Raw genomic sequence first — 22,036 nt, 5'->3', positions numbered from 1 at the left:
GCGGCTCTCCGGGGCTCCTGCCGCTGTGTCCGCTGCGCCGGTTCTGGGGCGCCTGCCCTGCAACCCACGGACCACGGCCGTCTGCTCCAAGCGTGCGCCTGCCGGGCGCTCAGCCCTCGGGACGTCGGCTTCCTCACAGGCGCCAGCGTGCGCCCGGGGATGCCACGAGCCTGGAGCTGAGGACGACGTGAGTCAACTCGTCGGAAGGGCTAAAGGGGCGAAAGCGAAAGCTGGCCGCTATCAAACTGATAGGGAAAGGCGCCCGGGGCGCTCTGCGGGCGGGAGGGGGTGGCCGCTGGCCGCGAGGTGGCGCCCGCCGGACTCGCTCGGCGCCCGAGCCGCCGCGGACGGAGGCACCCGGCGCGGAGCCCGCAGGGGCGGGCAGAGGCGGACACCGCTTCTCGGGGTCACACCCGGCCGGCGGGAGCGAGCAGGAGGCCGCTCCCAGACTAGGATGCGGCCGTCGGCCCCAGGGTGCGTCCTTGATAAGACCACGGTGTCGAGCGCACTAGAGGGTGTCCGACGTGTACCCTCCCCACAGCCCCACTTCACGGATAGGAAAGCTGAGGCCCAGAGGTTCAATGACCCAGACCGCACAGGGCGCGGGCAGCCGCGGGGGAACGCGGCCAGGGCCCCTGCCCTTCCCTTCCCCTCCTCACCGGCTCTGCTCGCGTCCCGCCCCGCGCCCGCACTCTGGGGTCCCACCCCCAGCACAGTTTTCCCTCCCGGGAGCTCTGGATCTCCCCTCCCCCGCTCCCGGTTTCCTTGTCAAAACTTCCTGCCTTGGCCAGGGCCCGAGTTCCCACCCCCTTCCTGCCCCCCCGCCCCTCCGCGCCCCTCCCCGTCCTGCGATCCGCGTCCTTCGGCCTCTGCGCTGCGGCTCTCGCAGTCGGGCTGGGGCTCCGTGCGGGGGCCCACGCTGTAGTCCTCGGCCCCTCTAGGCCGGCGGTCCCCACCCCAAGCCTGCGGATTCAAGGGGCCCGGACAGGTGAGTGTCCCCTCCACGGCCCCGCCGCGGGTCGGGCAGGTCCTCTCCCAGGCTGTAGTCAAGAGAGGGGCCCAAGGGGGTGACCTGGGGGAGGAGTTCCCTCCTGGTGACACCTGGTGGCCTGGAAGCGACTTTGGGAGCCTAGGGTAGCCTCTGACTGCCTGCCCCTTCTCAGGGCTGCTGAGAGGAGGGGACAGTGGGTCCTCTCCTTGCTTGGGGGCAGGGCAGTGCCAAGAGCACCCACTTTGGCCGGGAGGCTGCTGGGCACCCACCTGGCCTCTGCCGCTCTCTGCTGTGGGGCCCTGGTGGCATCCTATTTCTAAAAGCAGGGTACCCAAGAGGCCCCGGGGAGGCCAGGAGGGGCGGCAGCCTGTCTCCTGCCTCATGCAGCGTGCTGCACGGTGGTGCGGGCCAGGAGGTTGGCTCAAGGTCTCTGGCATCTGAGAGTTCAGAAAGCTCCCTGGGCAATGACCAGAGGCAGCACCAACAGCCAGGCCCCGGCCGGGGGGCCCAGGAGCCCAGGTTTCCTCCACCCCCAGGGCCCTCCCTTGCTCCCTGCCCCGAAGCCTGCCTCTACCAGTGGATTCTTGCCCCCCTGTTGGGGCCATTTAGGAGTGGCCTCTCCCGGGGCTGGGCTGTGGCCTCAGTCCCCAGGGACAGGAACAACTTGTGCTGGGCCGAGGTTCCCAGGCTCGGCCAGACCTTGAGCTGCAGCCGGGATCGGGCCAGGAGTCAGTTCTGGGCCTGGGGTTGGGGTGAAGGGTGTGGGACCTGTGTGTGGGCATAGGGAGCAGGGCTTGGGGGACAGTGCCCCTGCCTGCTGCACCTCTCCCACCTCCAGGGCCTCTCCAGTCTGCTGTCATATTCCCTGCTTGCTGGTGGGAGCTGAGCTGGCCAGGCCCGCCTCTCTGCTTCCTCTCTTCGCTGGGAGGCAGTGCCAAACACTGGCATCTTTCTCCAGCCCCCCACCCCTCCCCCCCACCAGCATTCCCTATCAGGCTCTCCCAGAAGGGGAAGCTTACTCCCCAGGCAGTCCCATGCACCAGTGGGAAACCTGGAGAGAGATAGGGGTCCTGGGCCGCCTCTGCCTCCTCTTCCCCCTACCGCAGCCAGGCAGGGCCTCTGCTGTGCCCCGGGCTGCTGGGGCTCACGTGGCTCCTGGCCCCTGACCCACGGGGAGAAGCCAGCAGGAAGGGGGAGAGAAGGCAGGGGAGGAGAGAAAGAGATGGATACAGAAACAGACTGGCAGGGGCACACAGACATTGAAACAAGATGACCCGGGGCGGGGGTGGGGAGGTGGGACGGCAGAGTAGAGACCTCGAGGGAGAAGGCAAGGCAGGTGAGAGAGAGGGAGGGGGAGAGAGGGAGGGGGAGAGAGGGAGGGGGAGAGGGCGAGTCAGAAACCAAGGAGGAGAGAGCAGAGGGGCAGCCAGGCTGCGGTGCTGGACAGATCTGGTCCCAGCCGCTGCCCTGCCAGAGGCCGGCTCTGTGGCCTGAGACAAATCCTGGATCCTCCTTCCCCGGCCCTTTGTTCACCCAGACCACGGGAGGCACAATGCTCTGACTTGGTGGCACTGCGGAGAGAACGGCCAGCCAGGAGCCAGCCTCCCGCGCAGCTGTCACGAGGGTGCCCACGTGTTCACGGCACCCACTGTGGCAAGGTGCAGGGCCTGAGAAGCAGCACCAGGCTCACTCGGGCTCCTGCTGGGGGGTGGGGTGAGGGGCAGCCGCTCAGGTGAGGAGGGGGCGTGTGGAGTGGGCAGTGAGGGGAAGTGTTGTCCCCAGACTGGGCGGCCCCGGCTGAGGGCACCTTGCATCTCCCTGCATGCATCCCAGAGGAGTTTGGCGGCCAGCCCTGCAGCTGCCGTGGCGTTGTCCAGCCGGGGAGTTCACCCTCCGTGACGTGTCCCGTGTCTGGAGGGTCTGGGGCTGGGAGTGAGCTGGGGAGGGGCCGCCGGCTCTGAGCATCCCTGCCTCCCCCCGTCCCCCGCAAAGTGCAGTTGAGGCCTGGCGGAGCCAGGGAGGGTTTCGGAGTGGATCAGTGCAGCCACGGCTCACGAAGGCTGCAGGGGCTCCCAGGCTCCCCAGAGGAAAACAGAGGGGTGCCTGCCCCCATGGAGCCCCGGCCCATGAAGCAGACAGACCTCACGAAAACACAGCTCCTAGGATGGGAGCCGGGAGGAGACATGCAGGCCGACTACCAGGACCTGGGAGAGAGGGAGATGGAGGGGCTGTGGCCTGGCGGGAAACCAGCAGCCCCAAGATGGGGGTGTCCGCCAGCCTGCCCAGTCCAGAGCCGGGAACTCCTGGGTTGGCCTGGACAATGGCTGGGGCTTGGGGAGGTGCCGGGCTTTGGAGGTGGGTCCGTGTCCAGTCTGCACCAGCCAGGCTTCCTTTGGGTGGAGGGGGGCACTGGCCACTGCTGAGTGCCTGTGTCGAGGCTGGAGCCACTGAGCCAGCCGGCTGTGTGGAAGAGGCCTGGCCAGAGGTGGCGCTGTGGTGAGAGGCAAGTGGGGCAGCAAGCTGCCCGTCCAGTGTGATGCGAGCAGGGAGTTTGGCGGGCCCGAATCTGGACTCCTGGCGGGGCCAGCCCCTGGGTGCCCTTTCCTGTATGGTACGGGGAGCCACAGAGGGTGGTGGAGCCGGGAAATGGCCAGAGCAGAGCTGCTCCTCCTGAAGGTAATCTAGGGGTGGCGGTGAACAAGGTGGCCAGAGGGGGAGCTGTTTCCTGGCCACTCACCTCAGGGGTTCCCCCTGCCCCCTGCTTTGTCCTCTACTGCCTCTGGTGGCTCGGTGGTACCTGAGCAAGTCATGCTACCTGAGGCCTTGCCTTGCCTTGCCTCACCTGGGAAATGGGGCTTGCAACCACTTGTATGGCCCACGGTGGTTGGTGGCGAGCAGGAGACTGGCAGTGGCGTCAGCCTTGGGGAGGTGCACGGTGGACGCTGGGTGAATCAGAATCCCTGCTTCCTGATGAGTAAACAGGTCGGAGCGAGGACCCTCCAGCTTCTGTTTCCTGATCCACAGAGAGCACAGGCCGGCCCCTCACCCCTGTCCCCTTCCCGCCCAGCCTCTGGCACACACGCAGGCTTCCTGTTCCTCCATCCGGCAGACATGCCTGGCGTGCCGAGGGCCTGGCGTGGCTGGCTGTAGGAGGGGCTCTGTGCTTGTGTGTGTGAACGTGCACATGTGCGTACTGTGTGGCATGTGGCCCAAGCTGCTGGTGGCGCCCCCTATGGGGATGCCTGGGAAGAGACTTTAAACCAGGATCTCACTGCAGAGTGGGCAGGGCTAAGGGATCTGGTCTCCAGGGCAAAGATAGGTTGGGAAAGGGCCAGGAGCACAGAGAAATGGCCACACAGACAGGGAACAAGAAAGATGAGCTGCAGGGCAAGCTAGCGGTAGCGCCAAGCTAAGATACACAGCTTGGTAAGTGGATCGTGGCTGGAGTCCAATTTCCACATCCCCCTGGACGGTGGAGGTCCGCGTGCAGTGAACACACTACACAACTGTACGTAGCAGTTTCTGAAACAGAACAGGAAAGAGAAGAAACTGCTGGAGGAAGAGGGGAAAAGGCAGATAGAGTTTCTGATGAAGAACAAAAGTCAGAAAGGACAAGGAAGAGAGCGTGGGGCTTGGGCGGTTCTGTGTGTGAATCACGCACATCGAACGAGCAGGCTGTAGCTGGAGGTGGATCGCGTGACATAACGGATCACACGGCTTGTAAGTGACAGAGACACGACTAGAGCTTTTGGACTCCAAGATGGGAAGTGGGGAGGGGGGGGAGGTGGAGAACAGAGGCGGGGCAGTGGGAGCGGGTTGGTGCTGAGGCTGAGGGCTGGGGCAGCAGAATCCGGGCCTCCTGCCTCGTCAACCACTGCTGGCTTGAAGATGCACCTGGCCGGCAGCCCATCCTTCGGGGGGATCAGGTTCTCAGGGGAGCACGGCCCCTTCCCACCCCCGCTTCCTCTTTTCTCTGTCAGCATTTTGCTGCTCCTTTCCCATTCCCGGATCATCCTGGGGGTTCTACAGAGAAAAGAGAGACAGTTTTTCCTGGAATGAATACCCAAAAGGCGCGGCAGTGCCAAGGCGAGTGGGAGGGGCCGGGGTGGGTGCAGGAGGAGGAGGGGTGAGGCTGAGAGGTTGTCATGGAGACAGCGAAGATTAATTAAGCTTTTGGCTCAATTACCTCTAAGCACCTTAGTGGTGCTGAACACATTATCTGTCTTCATTCATTTAATCCCCACAACTGTGCTAGGATGGAAGTACAAACTCCACCCCCCTTTTGGAGACAGAGGAGCCCAACTGGGATTCACACTGAGCCTTGAACTCTGGCAGGGTCGGGGCCCAGGGCTCGAGGGCCACCCTCATGACTTGCAGAGGAGCTGGACAGGAGCTGGAGGGAAGTCCCTCCTGCTGTCTCACTTTCATCAGCCCCACTCGTACTCTACGTTCCATGGCGGCAGGTCCTCTTATATCCAGTGGGGACTCTGCCCCTACTCCTGGAGGCCCTGGACTCCTTCCTGGCCTCCTGGGGGGCGCCTGGGGCCCCATGCCAGAGTGTGGATATGAGCAGGGAGGGAGAGCTGGGTTGGGCGCTGTGTAGGCGGGGAGGGCCCCAGGGCAGGGATGCTGGGGCCATCTGCGCCTCGGAGGTGGAGGGGAGAGAGGCAGCAGGCTCGGTCAGGATGCAAAGGCATCTGGGTTCCCACGCCTCTGACGGTTCTTCCCCTGCCCCTGCCCAGCCCCCTCTCAACTCTGCAGCGCCATAACTTAGGCTACCACAGAGCCTGTACTCGGGCTTCCCCTCTGGGCTGGGAGTCCCCTGCCAGCCGCCTGGATTTGGACCCCCGTATCCAATATGACTGGCTCTGTGGCCACGGGCAGGTTGCTGACGGCTGCGCCTGCTCCCTCCTGGGCAGTGTGGACGGTGCTCGGTGCTTGGTGCTTGGTGCTTGGTGCTTGGTGCTTGGCTCTCACTACCGCAGAGGGCCGGAGACAACTTGACAAGATGACGCTTGTCAGTGGCCCCGCACCCTGCCTGTCCCAGCGTGGGGAGCGGGCCTGGCCGCGTGCCCTTGTTCCTGCTGTGAGAGAAGGCGTGTGGGGCTCTCAAGCCAGAGACGGGGTTGAGTGTGGGATGAGGGGGTCTTGGTATGAAAAGGAGGAGGAGCAAGCTGCAGTGGGGAGCTCAGGGGCCCCCCAGTCAGTGTGGGGAAGCCAGGAGTCATCTGACACCCCCTTGAGGCATGTCATCACAGGGGCCGCTGCTGGGGTGGGTGCGGGCTGGGGGAGCTCGGGCTATAGCCGCAGGTGCCCAGCCTCTGAGACCAGGAGATGAGAAGGGCCAGGCTTCAAGGCCCCCCCTCCCCTGCCCCGGCCCCATCCCCTCTCTCCCTTCCCTGCCGACCACCTACTGGTCTCGCCTGACCCTGCCTTGGCTTCCAGCCCCAGCCTGGTCAGCTGACGCCTCCTCCGCACTCCAGCCCCACCCTGAGGACCTCAGAAAACAATGAAGCCCCCCGCCCCCCAGCTGGCAGGGGCCAGGGATTTGAGGGAGGGGCGCGAGTCCTTCTTCAGGTCCTTCCCAGAGCCCCCCAGGAGAATACCTCCTTTAGGTGTTTGCCAGGGATGACAGGGACCTGGGCACCCACTCAGGGCCTAGGGGCAGGGAGTGGTGTGAGAGGGAAGAAGGGCTTGGTCAGGGCTGGGTCAGGAGGCCTCCCTGAGCCTCAAGACCCTCCAGCCATCGGTTTGTCAGCCTCCCCGCGGCCAGGGGCAGGTATGGGATAGAGCCAGGCAGGGGGAAGCCTGGGCACGCGCTGCGTGGCTTAGGAGATGCGGCTCATGCAGCGACAAGGGCCATGGCCCCAGTTGCATGGCTGAGCTGCAAGCCGAGGACACGGCTCCCGGGCAGGGGCCAGAAGTCGGGGTGCAGGAAGAGGGGAGCCTGGCCGTGGCCTTGGCTGGCAGGCACACTTGAGGTAGGGTGGGGAGAAAGCTGGGATGGGACAGGGCGAGCTCTGCAGGTGGGCACTGGGCTAGATGAGGGGGCTAGAGCAGGGCAGTGGTGGGAGGGGACTGTCTGAGGACGCTGGGACAAGCAACCAGCTGGGAACGGTGATGTGTGTGTGTGTGTGTGTGTGTGTGTGTATGTCTTGCACTGGGAGAGACTATGGGGGCAAGGGAGGGCACGCCTGACTGTGGCCTGGCTCCTTGGGGACAGGACTGAGTGCCCCCCACCCAGAGTGGGCACTAGAAAGAAGGCCTCCCGCCTGCTGTGTTCAGGGTGGTGGGAGGATGGCACTGCCACTGTCCTGGGTCACAATCCCTGCCGTCCCCGCATCCCCAGCCAGGCCCTCTTTCCTGTTTGCAGGCTCTGTGTCCTGAGCGCGGGGACCTCCGGGACACTCTCAGCCTCCCAGGCCCCTGCCAACCCTTGGTGCACCTGAATCCCTCAGGGCCCTGCTGGTGAGTTCTCAGGGGCTGGGGTGGGGGGGAGGTGGAGGCTTGCCCTGGAGAGGGTGACTCGGGCAGGGTGGCCTGGGTGGCCTGGGGGCACCGCAGCTCGGCAGGTCTGAGGCTGCAGGGAGGGGGAGGCAGCTGTGCTCGGGCTGGAGGAAGGGTAGGGGCGCAGCGGGTGAGATGAGGTTAAGCTAGGGAGCCCCTCTCTCACTCCCAGGCCTGCAGGGAAGCGGAGGGGGCTGTGGTGACCCTGGGAGTGCGGGGGTGGGGGGCGGGGTGGGGCCGGGAGCAGGCATTCCAGAGATCCTTATGGGGATAAGGGGCCAGCACGCATGACCTTTCTTCTTGGAGAAATTATAAGCAGATGTCGGCGCCTCAGGGAAGTAGAGAGCGGGAGCCAGGCCGGGTTTCAGGAATGCTGTGGAGTGGCCTGCAGGGCCAGGCCTGCCCACCCACGGGTGGGTGAGGCCAGGGCTGTGGAGACACAGCTGGTGGGCAGAGGAAGGAGGGGGCTTCTCTTTACATCCGCGCCAGGTTGGGCACCTGCTCAGGTGACAGCACCGGAAGTGGGCGGCAAATATCTAGCAACCGGCCCTGGGCGTGGGAGAAGCCTCCCACGGCCGAGTTCCAGGGACGCCACCTGGGCACCTGGCAGGAGGAAGTCCCTGGAGGAAATCCGTAGCAGTAAACAGAGGCCCCCAGCCACGGCAGGCTACCTTCCATCTCCCGGGGGGTGGTCTCCGGGCAGCGGCCAGTTAGCGCCTGGCTCTTCCTGCCTGCCCACCGCTCCCTTGTGGTGTACTGACTAGATCTAACTGCTCACTGCCCCTCTGACCGCTGGGGAACCGCACCACCTGCACCACCTGCACCTCCTGCACCTCTGCCAGCTGTTTCCTGTGGCAATTGCAAGCTTCCCTCGTGGCCTCATTTAGTGTGGCATCCCCACAGAGCAACAAAACTCTTGACAGCATTTCCTCAGGGTGGGTTTGGCTTCTGCTTGCATATATCTAGCGACGGGGAGCTCACCACCTGTAGTGGCTGATGCCATTCCTGAAAATCCCTTTAATGGAGCCCAAGTCGGCTTCCCTCGTAACTTCTGCTCGTTGGTTCTGGTTTCACACCTTGGGCTGGGGGCTGGGTGGAGATAAAAGGCACTGGGTTTGGGCCCCTGGAGGTCATGACCAGGGAACAGGCAAGAGAATAGTGGCGTACGGGGCACTGGTGCCAGAGGTCCCGGAAGGAATGGCTGGGGCAGGGAGCCGAGCAGAGAAGAGGGGGTGGACCTTGAGGTCGCTGCTGAGAGATGAGCGCTGCAGGTATCGGAACACAAAGACGCAGAGGTGTGGGCACTGAGATCCCAGGGGAGCTGGGGCCCTGGGAGCAGCCTTATCCCTTCTGCACCCCCACTGCCTCCATCTGCACAGATGTGGTCCTCCAGGCTGCTGCCTACGGTGTCCCTCACCTGCTCTGCCCCTGGCCCTGTGGCCGCGTGCTGAATGTCACCACCGCTGATTCGCCTCCTTCTCCTGGGCCTGGGCCTGGGGCCAGCCACAACTCTCAGTCCCACTGATCCCAATGTCTGCAGCTTCTGGGAGAGGTGAGGAGGCCCCTTGGTGAGGACACCAAGCCCCAGCCCCCCAGGGTGTCCCTCCCGGGGCTCCCTCCCTGGTTCCTTCTCTGCCTCCCTTCCTGACTCTGTCTCTGACCTCGTCTCCCCCCCACCCCCGTCCTTTTCCCCGTGGGCAGGGTAGGAGCCATTCATTGTGGAGCAAGCCGGGGGGGAGGGGGGGCTGGCTGCAGGGAGGGAGGTGGAGTACAGGGACAGAACTAGATAACGAACCCCAGGGCAGAATCTCCCAGAAATGCTTCACTCGGGCAGGTGTCGTGGTGCCGTGGGTTAAGATGCCCGCATATCAAGGGAAGTGCCTGGTTCAAAGCCTGACTCCTCCACTTCTAGTCCAGCTTCCTGTTAATCTGCTTGGGAGGCAGCAGATGATGGCTCAAGTGCTTGGGTCCCTGCCACCCTGGCTGTTGCAGGCATTTGGAGAGTAAACTGGTGGATGGATAGAAGATTTCTCTGCCTTTCAAATAAATAAGTATTTTTAAAGATTTATTAATTTGAAAAAGTGACAGAGAGGGAGAGAGAGAGAGAGGTCTTCCATCCACTGGTTTACTCCCCAGATAGCCACAATGGGTGGGGTTGGACCAAGCTGAAGCCAGGAGCCAGGAGCTTCTTCTAGGCCTCCCACATGGGTATAGGGGCCCAAGCACTTGGGCCATCTTCCACTGCTTGCCCAGGCCATAGCAGAGAGCTGGATTGCAAGTGGAGCAGCCGGGACTTGTACTGATACCCTTATGGGAAGCTGGTGTTGCAGGTGGTGACTTTACCTGTGGCATAGCATCACAGCACTGGATTCTCAAATGTTTTTAAGAATTGGCCGGTGCCGTGGCTCACTAGGCTAATCCTCCGCCTTGCGGCGTCGGCACACCGGGTTCTAGTCCCGGTCGGGGCGCCGGATTCTGTCCCGGTTGCCCCTCTTCCAGGCCAGCTCTCTGCTGTGGCCCGGGAGTGCAGTGGAGGATGGCCCAGGTCCTTGGGCCCTGCACCCACATGGGAGACCAGAAGAACCTGGCTCCTGGCTTCGGATCAGCGTGGTGCGCCGGCCGCAGTGCACCGGCCACAGCGGCCATTGGAGGGTGAACCAACGGTAAAGGAAGACCTTTCTCTCTGTCTCTCTCTCTCACTGTCCACTCTGCCTGTCAAAAAAAAAAAAAATTAAACAAAGAGGGGGCCGGTGCCATGGCTCACTTGCACCCGTGTGGGAGACCGGGAGGAAGCACCTGGCTCCTGGCTTCAGATTGGCGCAGTTCCAGCCGTAGCGGCCATTTGGGGGGTGAACCAATGGAAGGAAGACCTCTCTCTCTCTCTCTCTCTCTCTCTCTCTCTCTCTCTCACTGTCTGTAACTCTATCTATCAAATAAATAAAATAAAATAAAATAAAATAAAATAAAAGAATAATAAAAAAAAAGACCAGCTGTGAGCTTCATCTCCATGGTTGGGCCCGGGAGTCAGTTCTAGTCACCAGGGAGGTGGAGGAGAGAAAAATGGAGAGGGGGCTTGATGGGAGGGGTCCCAGGGAGCTCGCAGTCCTGGGAGGAGCCCTTCAGGCGTGGCGGGGGTGGGAGGGAGCTCCATCCCGGGAGGGAGCTCCACCCCAGGCGTAGGGGAGCGTGCCCGTCTCGTGGGGTGGTGATTACCCCCCACGGCCTGTTCCCCAGGCCCCTGCCTCCTGCTGTGCTCGCCACCAGCTCGGCCCCCCCTTGGTCCCTGACCCTGTTCCTGTCTTCACAGCTTCACCACTACCATCAAGGAGTCCTACAGTCGTCCCTTCAGCCTGCTCCCCTCAGAGCCCTGCGACAAGGCCTCAGAGGGCCCCCACTCCTGCCCCCAGCCCACGTGAGTGCCCCATCCCCTCCCTGGGCACGGGGCAGCCCCAGCCGCTTCCTCAGCCTGGCCCTGGCCCTCTGCACCCTCCTCCTCTGAGAACCTTTCCAGTTGAAACGTCTGGCCTCAGGGTGCTCACTCCTGCAGGGTGTGGTGTGGCTGTGTGTGGTGCGTGTCCGGGATGTGTGTGGGGGGGCTGTGGACACGTGGCTTGTGTGTGTGTTCAGGATGCCTGTGCGCAGTGTTGTATGTTGCATGGGGCATGTTGTATGTGTGTGTGTGATGTATATATGTAGGATGTGTGGTGTATTGTATCTGCGTTGTGTATGTGTGGGATGTGCGTGCACATGTGTCATGTGTGTGGGTGTGCACATGGGGTATGTTGTGTGTGTTGTATGTGTAAGTGGATGTCTGTGCAGGTGTGTCACATGTTGTATGTGTCTTGCACGTGGGTATGTGTCTGCATGTGGTTGTGCACATGTGTGTTGTATGTGGGATGCATGCATGTGTGGTGTGTTGTATGTGTGTACATGTTATGTGGGTGTGCACATGAAATATGTTGTGTGTGTTGTATATGTGTCAGGGATGTATGTGCACGCATGTGTGTGATGTATGAGGTATATTGCATGTGTGTGCGTGTTGCATGTGTGGGGATGCATGTGCATGTGTGTTTGTGGGTGTGCCCATGGATGTGTTTGTGTGTGTAGGATATGTCTGTGCACATGTGTGTTGTGTGTGATGTGAGTGTGGGTGTGCATGTGGAGTATGTTGTGTGTGTATGTGTGTGGGATGTGTGTGTGTGTCAAGTGGGTGTATGTATGCACGTGGGGTGTGCATGTGTACTGTATGTGTGTGTGATGTGTATGTGTGAGCATGTCATTGTGCACGTGGGGTATGCTGTGTGTGTGTTGTGTGTGGGGTATGTTATGTGTGTTGTGTGGGGGGATGTGCGTGCATGTGTGTCTTGTGTGGGTGTGCACGTGAGGTATGTTGCATGTGTGTGTGTGCGGGGTTTGTTGTGTGCATTGTATGTGGGGGGATGTGTGGGTATGTGAGTGTGCATGTGTGTTGTGAGTGTGATGCATATGTGTGTGTGCGCGTGGGGTATGTTTTATGTGCGTGCTTGTATGTATGGGGTATGTTGTATGTGGGGGGATGTGGGTGTGTGGGCGTGCACGTGTGATGCATTGTATGTGTGTGCGTGAGGGGTGCTGGGGGGCCAGGCGGGAAGTCATCTGGGCCCCCAGCGGAGTGTGTGCGGAGGGGCAGTCGGGCCTGGGCGTGGAGGACCAAGGGCCGCCTTCCGGGTGTGTCCAGGGTTGTCTACCGGACCGTGTACCGGCAGGCGGTGAGGACGAACCACCGTCAGCGCCTCAAGTGCTGCTGGGGCTACTACGAGAGCAACGGGGCGTGTGTCCGTGAGTCCTGTAGGGGGCCAGGGCCTGGGGTGGGAGAGGCCAGCCCCCTGCTGGGTCCTCCTTGCCCCCACCAGGTGGGGCTACCGGGCTCCTTTGGGTCCCCCTCCCCCTCCCCTTTCCCCCTCCCCTCCCCCCATCCTGGTCAGCACCCCCCTCTCCATTATCAGTTCTGCTCTGGGGGATGAGTGGGGGCTGGGCTGCGGCAGAAGCGCCTCCTCACTCACACCTGTGTCTGCCCCAGCGGTCTGTGCCCAGGAGTGTGTCCATGGCCGCTGCGTAGCCCCCGATCACTGCCAGTGTGTGCCAGGCTGGCGGGGCGACGACTGCTCCAGTGGTGAGTGGCCGGTGACCCCAGGGAGCGACCTCCTTGCCAGGGCACAGGGGCTGAGGACCCCAAGGCAGTGACCCACGGGAGCCCCCCATCCCGGTGTGGCAGAGGGGAGGGGGTTGTGGGGCTGTGGGACAGAGACCGTGCTCAGTAAACCCCTGATGACCGTCTCCCACCCTCCTTGTCCCGCAGCGTGTGCCCCGGGAGTGTGGGGGCCGCAGTGTGACAAACCCTGCAGCTGCGGGAACAGCAGCTCCTGTGACCCCAAGAGCGGAGCGTGCTCTTGCCCCCCTGGCCTGCAGCCCCCGAACTGCCTTCAGTCCTGCCCCTCCGGCCGCTATGGCCCTGCCTGCCAGTTAAGCTGCCAGTGCCACGGGGCGCCCTGTGATCCCCAGACCGGAGCCTGCTTTTGCCCCCCAGAGAGAACTGGGCCCAGGTGCGTAATGGGTGTGTGTGTGTGTGTGTGTGTGTGTGTGTGGACAGCACACCGAGGTCGTGAGGTTACAGGCATGGGCTATGCAGGGATGCAGGCCGTGTCCCCGCCGTGGCATGCACGCAATGCCCTGATCCCAGCTCCACACTCCCTTGCGGATCGCACCGACCCTCTATGAGCTTGTCGAGCTGGAGGGCTTGCTGCAAGGTGACGGGAGCGTGTGTGTGAAAGCCGCTTGTCAGGTGAGGGTGCAGGGAGAGCTGGGGAGGGAGTCGCAGGAGGAAGACGGTGCACGCTTCCTGGGGCAGCTCCCAGAGGGGACAGCCCGGGCAAGGCTGAGGAGGTGGAGCCGGGGCTGCCTGAGAAACCTACACGGCCCGCGGCTCTCCCCAGCCTGCTGGTGCTGGAGCATCCCTGCCGTTCCCAGGCCTTGGCAGGGCCTGTGCGGTCTCCTTGGCAGTCTGCCTTGTGCGGTCGCCAGCAGACAGGGCAGGTGTCGGTGCCCGGGGCCTGAGCTCAGGCTGTCATCCCAGGGAGAGCAATGTGCAGGTGGCCAGCCCTTGGAGGCTGGGGGGAGGCGGGAACTGCTTGCTCACACACTGACCTCAGCCCCTCTATTCTGCAGCTGTGATGTGCCCTGTCTCTGGGGCACTGATGGCTACTTATGCCCCAAGACCTCTCCCTGCCACAATGAGGGCATCTACCAGGCTCAGGAGCGCACCTGCAGCTGCCCACCTGGCTGGATGGTATGGAGGGGCAGTGGGTGGGAGGCCGGGGAGAAGCCTGGGGGTCCCTAGTGCAAGACAGGGCTCTGGGGAGGGGAGGAGGGACGAGGCATGGGTGCAGTGGACCCTGGAGAGGGAGGTTGGGGGGCTAGGTGGGGCCGGGCCTCAAGCAGTCCTGTGGCCATGGGCTGGGGGCTGGACCCCTGGGGCTCTGTCCACCTCTCCCTTCTGCAGGGTGCCATCTGCTCCCTGCCCTGCCCAGAGGGTTTCCATGGCCGCAACTGCTCCCAGGAATGTCACTGCCACAATGGCGGCCTCTGTGACCCCTTCAGTGGGCAGTGCCGCTGTGCTCCGGGTTACACCGGGGACCGGTGAGTGGTGGTGGTGGCGCCGGCGGGAGCGGCAGGGGCCCAGCCGGGAGGAGGGAGGATGCACTCGGACTCACTCAACCAAGCGCACCCAGGTGCCGCGAGGAATGCCCGGTGGGCCGCTTCGGGCAGGACTGCGCCGAGACGTGCGACTGCGCGCCCGGAGCCCGCTGCTTCCCGGCCAACGGCGGGTGTCTGTGCGAGCACGGCTTCACCGGGGACCGCTGCGACGAGCGCCTCTGCCCCAACGGCCTCTACGGCATCAACTGCCAGTCGTCCTGCACCTGCCACCCGGAGCACAGTGTCAGGTGTGCCGCGGGACCCGGCGCCAAGGGGTCAGGAGGCCAGGGGCCGAAATCTTGGTGGTGGTGGTGGCCGTCGGGGCGGAGAAGCCACCGGAGTACCCTAGGGCGGCACGGGTGTTACAGAAGGGGGAAAGGGAGGAGCTTCGGGAACGGGGAGGGGTCTGGGTTCCCGTACTTGTACTTACCTGGCTCCGAGCTCCCTGGCAGGCTCCTTGCTGCACTGCCCGGCTCACCCGGCACGGAGGGGCCAGGGAGGCCGGCCTGCGCGCCCCGGCTCAGTCCGCTCAGCGCCGCGCCTCGTCCCACAGCTGTCACCCGATGAACGGGGAGTGCTCGTGCCTGCCGGGCTGGGCGGGCCTGCACTGCAACGAGAGCTGCCCGCGGGACACGTACGGACCTGGCTGTCAGGAACACTGTCTCTGCCTGCACGGCGGCGTCTGCCTGGCCGACAGCGGCCTCTGCCGGTGCGCACCCGGCTACACGGTGAGGAGCGCCCCGCTGCCGGGGATGGGGCTGGGGCGGCGACGCGGGAGGCCAGCCCGCCCCTTCTCACCGGTGCGCCCTCCCGCCTCCAGGGCCCTCACTGCGCTAGCCTCTGCCCCCCTGACACTTACGGGGTCAACTGCTCGGCACACTGCTCATGCGAGAATGCCATCGCCTGCTCGCCCATCGACGGCACGTGTGCCTGCAAGGAAGGTAGTGGGCCTCGGGCTCCGGGCGGGGCCGCGGGTGGGGGTCGGCCAAGGGCAGGGGAGAGGCTGAAGGATGAGGGAGGAGCTTACTGGGCAGCAGCTGGGAGGTGGGAAGCTGTCCAGGCTGTTTCCTTCCTGGAATATCCATTTTGCTTCGCTCCAACCACAAAGATCCTACTGGTCCTTAAAGGCCCAGCCGGAATGTGCCTCAGTGGTAGCCATGCTGCACCGCCAGCCCTACAGAAACAGGCAATGGCAGCTCCAGGAAGGGCCTCCCAGCCCTGCCAGGGGCTCCACACAGGCAACCTTGAGACTGAATCCTGATAGAGTTGTGCTTTGTAGCTAACATTGTGGCTCTGTAGTTAACAGCCCTCCCTCAAGTCTCCAGTCCCCTCTACTCCCTGTTGTCTTACACATAAACACTGTGCTCACTGAGTTACCTGATGGGAGGACCCTTTTCCCATTCGGGTTTGCTGCCAACCCAGTTCAGTTCACAGAAGAAGCAGCCAAGGCCCGGGATGGGTGGTGGTGTCGCCGTGAGTATCTGGCCTTCTGCTCAGCGTCCAATAGAGTTTAGATGCCTGTCTTGGATGGTGCCATCAGCACCCCAGCTCCTAGCATAGAGCCGGGCAGAGCCAACACCCAGTGCGAGCTTGCTCAGCAGGGGAACTGGGTCCCGTGCCTACCTACAAGGCTCCTCCTCCAGGTTGGCAGCCTGGTAACTGCTCTGTGCCCTGCCCGCCTGGAACCTGGGGCTTTGGTTGCAATGCCAGATGCCAGTGTGCCCATGAGGGAGTCTGTAGCCCCCAAACTGGAGCCTGCACCTGCACCCCTGGGTGGCATGGAGCCCACTGCCAGCTGCCCTGCCCGGTGAGTGCTTATAGGCTGTTTGCCTTGGCCCGGGGTGGGGGGGAGGGTACCGCAGCCCTGGCCCACTGATCCTCCCCTCCTCCACTCCCTCTCCAAGAAGGGGCAGTTCGGCAAAGCTTGTGCCAGTCACTGTGACTGTGACCATTCTGATGGCTGCGACCCTGTTCATGGACACTGCCTGTGCCAGGCTGGCTGGATGGGTGAGCATTCTGGGGGTCCAGGCCCCAGGCCCTTGCTGGGGGCTGCATCCCACAGGAAATGTGTCAGTAAAGGCCGCCATGGCCAAGGACAGGGCCCAGGCCAGGCTCACTCTCCCGCCCTCTCCTGCAGGCACTCGCTGCCACCTGCCCTGCCCCGAGGGCTTCTGGGGAGCCAACTGCAGCAACCCCTGCACCTGCAAGAATGGGGGCACCTGCATCCCGGAGAACGGCAACTGTGTGTGTGCACCTGGCTTCCGAGGCCCCTCCTGCCAGAAACGTGAGCCTCCCTCCCATCCCCGGCCCCACCTGCCTGGACGGGGTGCAGTGCCGTGGCACGTGCCAGAAGCCCCCACTCTATCCCTCCTGGTCTCCTCCCGACTCCAGTCTTCAGGCTGGGGCGGGGGAGGGCAGACCATGGGGGCCAAGGGCTGGTTGAGGGCTGGCCTCTGCCACTCATCCCTTGTACCCTCCCCACCAGCCTGTCAGCCAGGCCGCTACGGCAAGCGCTGTGTGCCCTGCAAGTGCAGTAACCACTCCTCCTGCCACCCCTCGGACGGGACCTGCTATTGCCTGGCTGGCTGGACGGGCTCGGACTGCTCCCAGCGTACGTGGTGGCTTGTGTGTCTGAGCGTGTGAGCCTGCTGGGGGGTGGGGGTGGGGGGGAGGGGCTGGCGACAGAAGGCCTGTTTTCCTGCCTCGGCTTTGGAAGTCTCCAGACCCACGCCACCCCCGTCCTGCTCGATGGAGCCCCTTCTCTCAGTGCATCCTTGGGTGGCGTCACCTGCATGCTGGGTCGTGTGCCAGGTGCTGGCAGAGCAGCAGAGGGCGGGCCAGGAACCCACCGTCCACCGCTTTATGGGCGTGGGGGAGGTCACGAGCTCGGTGTGCATGTGTTGTTTTTTTTTTTCTTTTGCATATTTCAATTTATTCTTATTTATGTATACATGGCTTCTTTCTCACATAAATATCTGAAGATGAGCATGGCAAAGATTAGTCTGAAAAAACAAACAAACAAACCTGAGTTAAGTACATTTTCCAAAGAGAAGGGGAGAGGCTGTTACCAGGACGGAAGCTGTTTTCCCAACAGCCAGGGCAAAGAGGGCAGAGAGCCCAGCGGAGGGTTTTTCCATAGACGCAGACACCGCTAACGACGCCTGCTGAGCGGTTTGCTAGGGACAGGCCCTCGGCCTAGTGGTGAAGACACTGCTGGGTACGCCCACATCCCGTAGGGCTTCCGGTCCTAACTCTGGCTCCGGAGTCTAGCTTCCTGTTAATGTGCACCCCTGGGAGGCAGCAGGTGCTGCCTCTAGTACTTGGGGTACCTGTCACTGACATGGGAGACCTGGATTCTGTTCCCTGCTCCTGGCTTTGGTCTGCTCCCCTCAACCCCCGAGGCCTCTAGGCCATTGTGGACATTTGGGTAGTGAACCAGTGGGTGGGAACTCTCTCTGTCTCTCAAGTAAAAATATATATAAAGAAATTACTTGCTAATGTCAGACACACAAAAATAATACCTCAAATAGAACAGGTGTTTAGTTCTCTTTTATGTAAAAAAAAAGAAAGAAAGAAAAGAAAAAGTCTAGCGTTAAGGAGTTCAGGGTGCTTTGGAAGGCTTTGGTTGTCTGGCACGGGCTGTGTGCTTTTGAAATGGCTGTCAGAAGGCCAAGTGCAGATGCTGAGGAGGCAGATGGTCACGCAGGTCTGCAGAGTGGGAGCGACGGACTGGGGGGAAGCGTGAATCAGCGGTGGGCCCTCCCCGGCTCGGGGAGACAGAGGCTACACCGAAGACTTTACTGATGCTGGGGCTGAGGGTTTGGCCAGGAGGGGTGGCTCTGCCCGGCCACACAGGCCCTTGTCTCCTTAGCATGTCCTCCAGGACACTGGGGAGCCAACTGTGCCCAGCCCTGCCAGTGTCACCATGGTGGCACCTGCCACCCCCAGGATGGGAGCTGTGTGTGCCCTCCAGGCTGGACTGGACCCCACTGCTTAGAAGGTACCAACATATGGGGGCGCCATGCCCTGGTCCCTGACTTAGCCCTGTGCCAAAGAGCAGAGACGATGGTTTTCCAGCCCCTTTGATCGCTACCTGCTTCCCTGGCCCTCTGTCTCCAGGCTGCCCTCCGGGGATATTCGGTGCCAACTGCTCCCAGCCATGCCAATGTGGCCCTGGAGAGAAGTGCCACCCAGAGACCGGGGCCTGTGTGTGTCCCCCTGGGCACAGCGGTGCACCCTGCAGGATAGGTGAGTGCGTAGTGCCTCCCGTGGTCCCCCAGGGAATTAGGACCATGCCCCCTCCAGCCATGCCTGTCTCCCTTCTGGGCCCGTCTCCCATGTCTGCACCCTGGGCTCACCAGTAGAGCCAAGGTGCCATCCCGAGTGACCACCTCTCCTCACACAGGAAGCCAGGAGCCCTTCACCGTGATGCCCACCTCTCCGGTGGCCTATAACTCGCTGGGCGCTGTGGTGGGCATTGCCGTGCTGGGCTCCCTCGTGGTGATCCTGATAGCACTGTTCATTGGCTACCGCCACTGGCAGAAGGGCAAGGAGCACCAGCACCTGGCAGTGGCCTACACCAGTGGGCGACTAGATGGCTCCGAGTACATCATGCCAGGTGAGCCGGTGTGGGTGCACACGGGGCACAAATGGGTGGCCAGTGTGTGGGCACAGGTGCAGACCCCAGGGGGAGATGGCAGCTGGTGGGGGAGGGGGAGGTCAGGGAGACCAGGTCAGTGAGCTCCTGAGACAGAATAAAAAGTTTCGGGGCCCCCTGGTCTGCCTGAACTCACCTTGTCCTTGTTCCTGTCCTACAGATGTTCCTCCGAGCTACAGTCACTACTACTCAAACCCCAGCTACCACACCCTGTCACAGTGCTCGCCCAACCCCCCGCCCCCTAACAAGGTTGGTCCTGGGGGTTGGGGTGGATGCTCTGTGGGGGGATGGGCGTGCACCTGCACTCTGGAAAGCACATCTTTGTGTCCTCTTCCCGCGGCACCGGCCCCTGGCAGGTTCCGGGCAGTCAGCTCTTTGCCAGCCTCCAGGCCCCTGAGCGGCCAGGCGGGGCCCACGGGCATGAGAACCATGCCACCCTGCCTGCCGACTGGAAGCATCGCCGGGAGCCCCTTCCTGGGTCTCTGGACAGGGGTAGGTGCCTGCAGGCCTGGCCCCCAGTGAGGGCGGGGGTGTGCAGCCCAGCATCCTGCTCCTTCGCAGTGTGTGTGTGTGTGGGGGGGCCGTGGGCAGCTCCAGGAGAGGCGGCAGCCTGGGGGGAGGCCTGGGGGCTCAGCCGTGAGCGACATGCCGCCCCTTCCTCTGCAGGGAGCAGCCGCCTGGACCGGAGCTACAGCTACAGCAACAGTAACGGCCCTGGCCCACACTATAATAAAGGTGCTGGCCTGGGCGCGACGGGCCGGGGAGCCAGGGTGTCCGCCAGGCCTGACTTTTTCTTTGTGTCCTTAGGGCTCCTCTCTGAAGAGGGGCTGGGGGCCAGCGTGGCTTCCCTGAGCAGTGAGAACCCATATGCCACCATCCGGGACCTGCCCAGCCTGCCAGGGGGTCTCCGGGAGAGCAGCTATGTGGAGATGAAAGGCCCTCCCTCGGGGTCTCCCCCCAGGCAGCCTGTTCAGCTGCGCGACAGCCAGAGGCGGCGGCCCCGCCAGCCAGAGAGAGACAGCAGCACCTACGAGCAGCCCAGCCCTCTGCTCCACGGTGAGCCCCGCACTGCGCGCTGGGGCACGGGCTGAAGGGGCCTGGGACAAGAGGGGAGGAGGAGGAGGCGGGATGTGGCGGCCTGAGCAAGCCGCAGCGATGACGGCGGGGAGCCACGTTGCCCCTCAGAGCCTGTCCAGGTTTGCAGAAGCCACTGGGGTACCTGCTCGCGGGGCTGAGCACTCGATGGTGGGTGCTGCTGCTGAGTGGCACGACTGGTACCCAGGAGGGCAGGGAACAAGGCGGGTGGCAGCATCCTGTGTCCTGTGAGATCGAGACAGGGAGGAGCCGGGAGGCCCTGCCCAGAGCTGCCCAGACAGCTGGTGGGATCCAGGCCCCATCCGCTCCTCTGTGGACAGAAGGGTCTGAGGAGGGGAGGAGAGTGGGGGAGGGGGAGAGTCACCTCTCCATTGTCCTGTCCCCTCTGTCTCCAGACCGAGACTCCGTGGGCTCCCAGCCCCCGCTGCCTCCAGGCCTGCCCCCCGGCCACTACGACTCACCCAAGAACAGCCACATCCCCGGCCACTACGACCTGCCACCAGTCCGGCACCCCCCGTCGCCCCCATTTCGGCACCAGGACCGTTGAGGAGCCACGAGGGTGCAGCCAAGGCCAGCACAGCTGCCCCTTGCTGCTGGGGATGGGGCCTGATGCACCCTGCCAGGTGCAGGGAGTGGGCCGCAGACTGTGAACATGAACTTGCTGAATGGAGAATGTGCGCGGGGAGAGGGAGCCTGGCTCCCACGTCCCTGCAGGGGAGACACGGGTCAGCAGGAGAGCTGGTCCCCCTGTCCTCACCCCATGGCTCCCCAAGGCCCCCAGGGCCCTGTGGACAGAAACTGGCGGGTTTTGAGTGTTGCTGGGTAACTGATTTTAGGTGGGTTTTTAAGTGTGTGCACATATGCTGGGCCGTGTGTGCACGCGTGCTTTCAGAGGGGCACCGGGCACAGGGCCTGTCCTCGGACACTCCCCCTTGGGTCGGGAGGTGGCCGCCAGCTGGAGTCCCTGCATCCTCTCCGTCACCTCTCCACCACAGGGCTCAGCTGCAAGGTGGCTCGGTTCCTCCCTGCCTGAAACCCTCCGAGGGCCCCCTTGGCTCTTGGGCAAAGGCCAGCATTTTCGGAGGTCTCCGAGGCCCTGCTGGCCTGGCCCGTCTGTCCAGCCTCACCCTGAGGTGTGTTTTCTGTCACTCCTCTCCAGTCCCGCTGGCCTCCAGGTCCTCCCCCAGGGACTTGGACGTCTGCAGTGCGCCCCCCTCTCCCACTCACCTGTTACCGCCTGCGCCTCCTCCTCCCAGGGCAACAGCGCACCCTGCAGGCCGCTTATGTGACGGCACCCATGGCAGCTGCCTGCCTTTCGGGGAACAGCCACCTCCCTCTGCAGTATTTTTTTATGTGACTGTTTGCCTAGTCTTCTCCACGAGTCCTGAAGGCAGGACTCTGTTTATACTCCATACTGGTTCTCCTTGGCACACAGTAGGCACTCAATAAATGTTCCCCAAAAGGCTGAGTGGCTGATGAATTGCCCAGGAGCACTGGTGGGTGCTAAGACTGGCACACGTGTACTCAGAGTGTTTAGACGGCTCAGAGGCAGGAGGACACCAGGGCAGGGGTGGGATCCAGCAGGGTTCGAGGTTGGAGGCGGGAAGGCTGGCAGCAGAGAGCACGGCACAGCCTATGCGGTCTAGACTGGGCTTCAGATGCCGACTTCGAATCCCAGATTTGCAAAAAGCCAGAGCCCTCATGAACCCAGCCATGGATTCAGGCCCCCCAGACTCCCAGGAGGCAGAAGGATGGGGCGGGGGACAGAAACCAACGGGGTGGGACTCTGGGCCCTGGCCATCAGGCGCTGTCTCCTCACAACACAGGGGGTGGCCCTGAGAGCGGACCTGCCCGCACCTGGGCTTGCCCCAGCGTCCCCCTACTTGCCAGGGTTCCTACCACTCCCGCCGCTCCGCCCCAGGTCCCAGGCGATGCAAGATTACCGGGCGCCCGCTCCCTGCGCTCTGGTCCCGCCTGGGACCCGCCCTCTCCTCCCACCATGGCCTCACCCTCGGCCGCCCTGGCCGCTCTCCCTTCACTAGCAACCTCGCGCC

The 22,036-nt window shown here is 63.1% G+C and overlaps 1 protein-coding gene across 2 annotated transcripts; it reads left to right on the top strand.

Annotated features, from left to right (window-relative positions):
* Positions 1–846: 846 nt before the first annotated feature.
* Positions 847–21,445, top strand: PEAR1 (platelet endothelial aggregation receptor 1). Of its 2 annotated transcripts, XM_051858526.3 has the most exons (24): positions 847–988; positions 7,365–7,459; positions 8,878–9,050; positions 10,806–10,910; positions 12,216–12,316; positions 12,558–12,650; positions 12,837–13,080; positions 13,703–13,823; positions 14,037–14,173; positions 14,266–14,478; positions 14,784–14,958; positions 15,051–15,171; positions 15,874–16,037; positions 16,135–16,237; positions 16,368–16,514; positions 16,716–16,841; positions 18,102–18,230; positions 18,350–18,478; positions 18,636–18,848; positions 19,048–19,136; positions 19,244–19,379; positions 19,554–19,622; positions 19,695–19,943; positions 20,378–21,445. In XM_051858526.3, exons 3-24 carry the CDS (start codon positions 8,950–8,952, stop codon positions 20,527–20,529), a joined length of 3,117 nt encoding a protein of 1,038 aa, XP_051714486.2. In that variant the 5' UTR covers positions 847–988; positions 7,365–7,459; positions 8,878–8,949; the 3' UTR covers positions 20,530–21,445. The 2 variants fall into 2 exon arrangements, with proteins under 2 accessions (XP_051714486.2, XP_089155910.1); XM_089299784.1 differs by lacking the exons at positions 847–988; positions 7,365–7,459; positions 8,878–9,050; ... (3 more) ...; positions 12,837–13,080; positions 13,703–13,823 and having other exon boundaries at positions 14,142–14,173; positions 15,941–16,037.
* Positions 21,446–22,036: the final 591 nt, after the last annotated feature.

Source organism: Oryctolagus cuniculus, chromosome 7 (genome assembly GCF_051225735.1).
Source record: "Oryctolagus cuniculus isolate XC-2025 breed Fujian yellow rabbit chromosome 7, ASM5122573v1, whole genome shotgun sequence".
In the NCBI taxonomy this organism is placed as follows: Eukaryota; Metazoa; Chordata; class Mammalia; order Lagomorpha; family Leporidae; genus Oryctolagus; species Oryctolagus cuniculus.
Note: the sequence above shows the minus strand (reverse complement) of the source record. Positions and strands in the feature narration are given on the sequence as shown.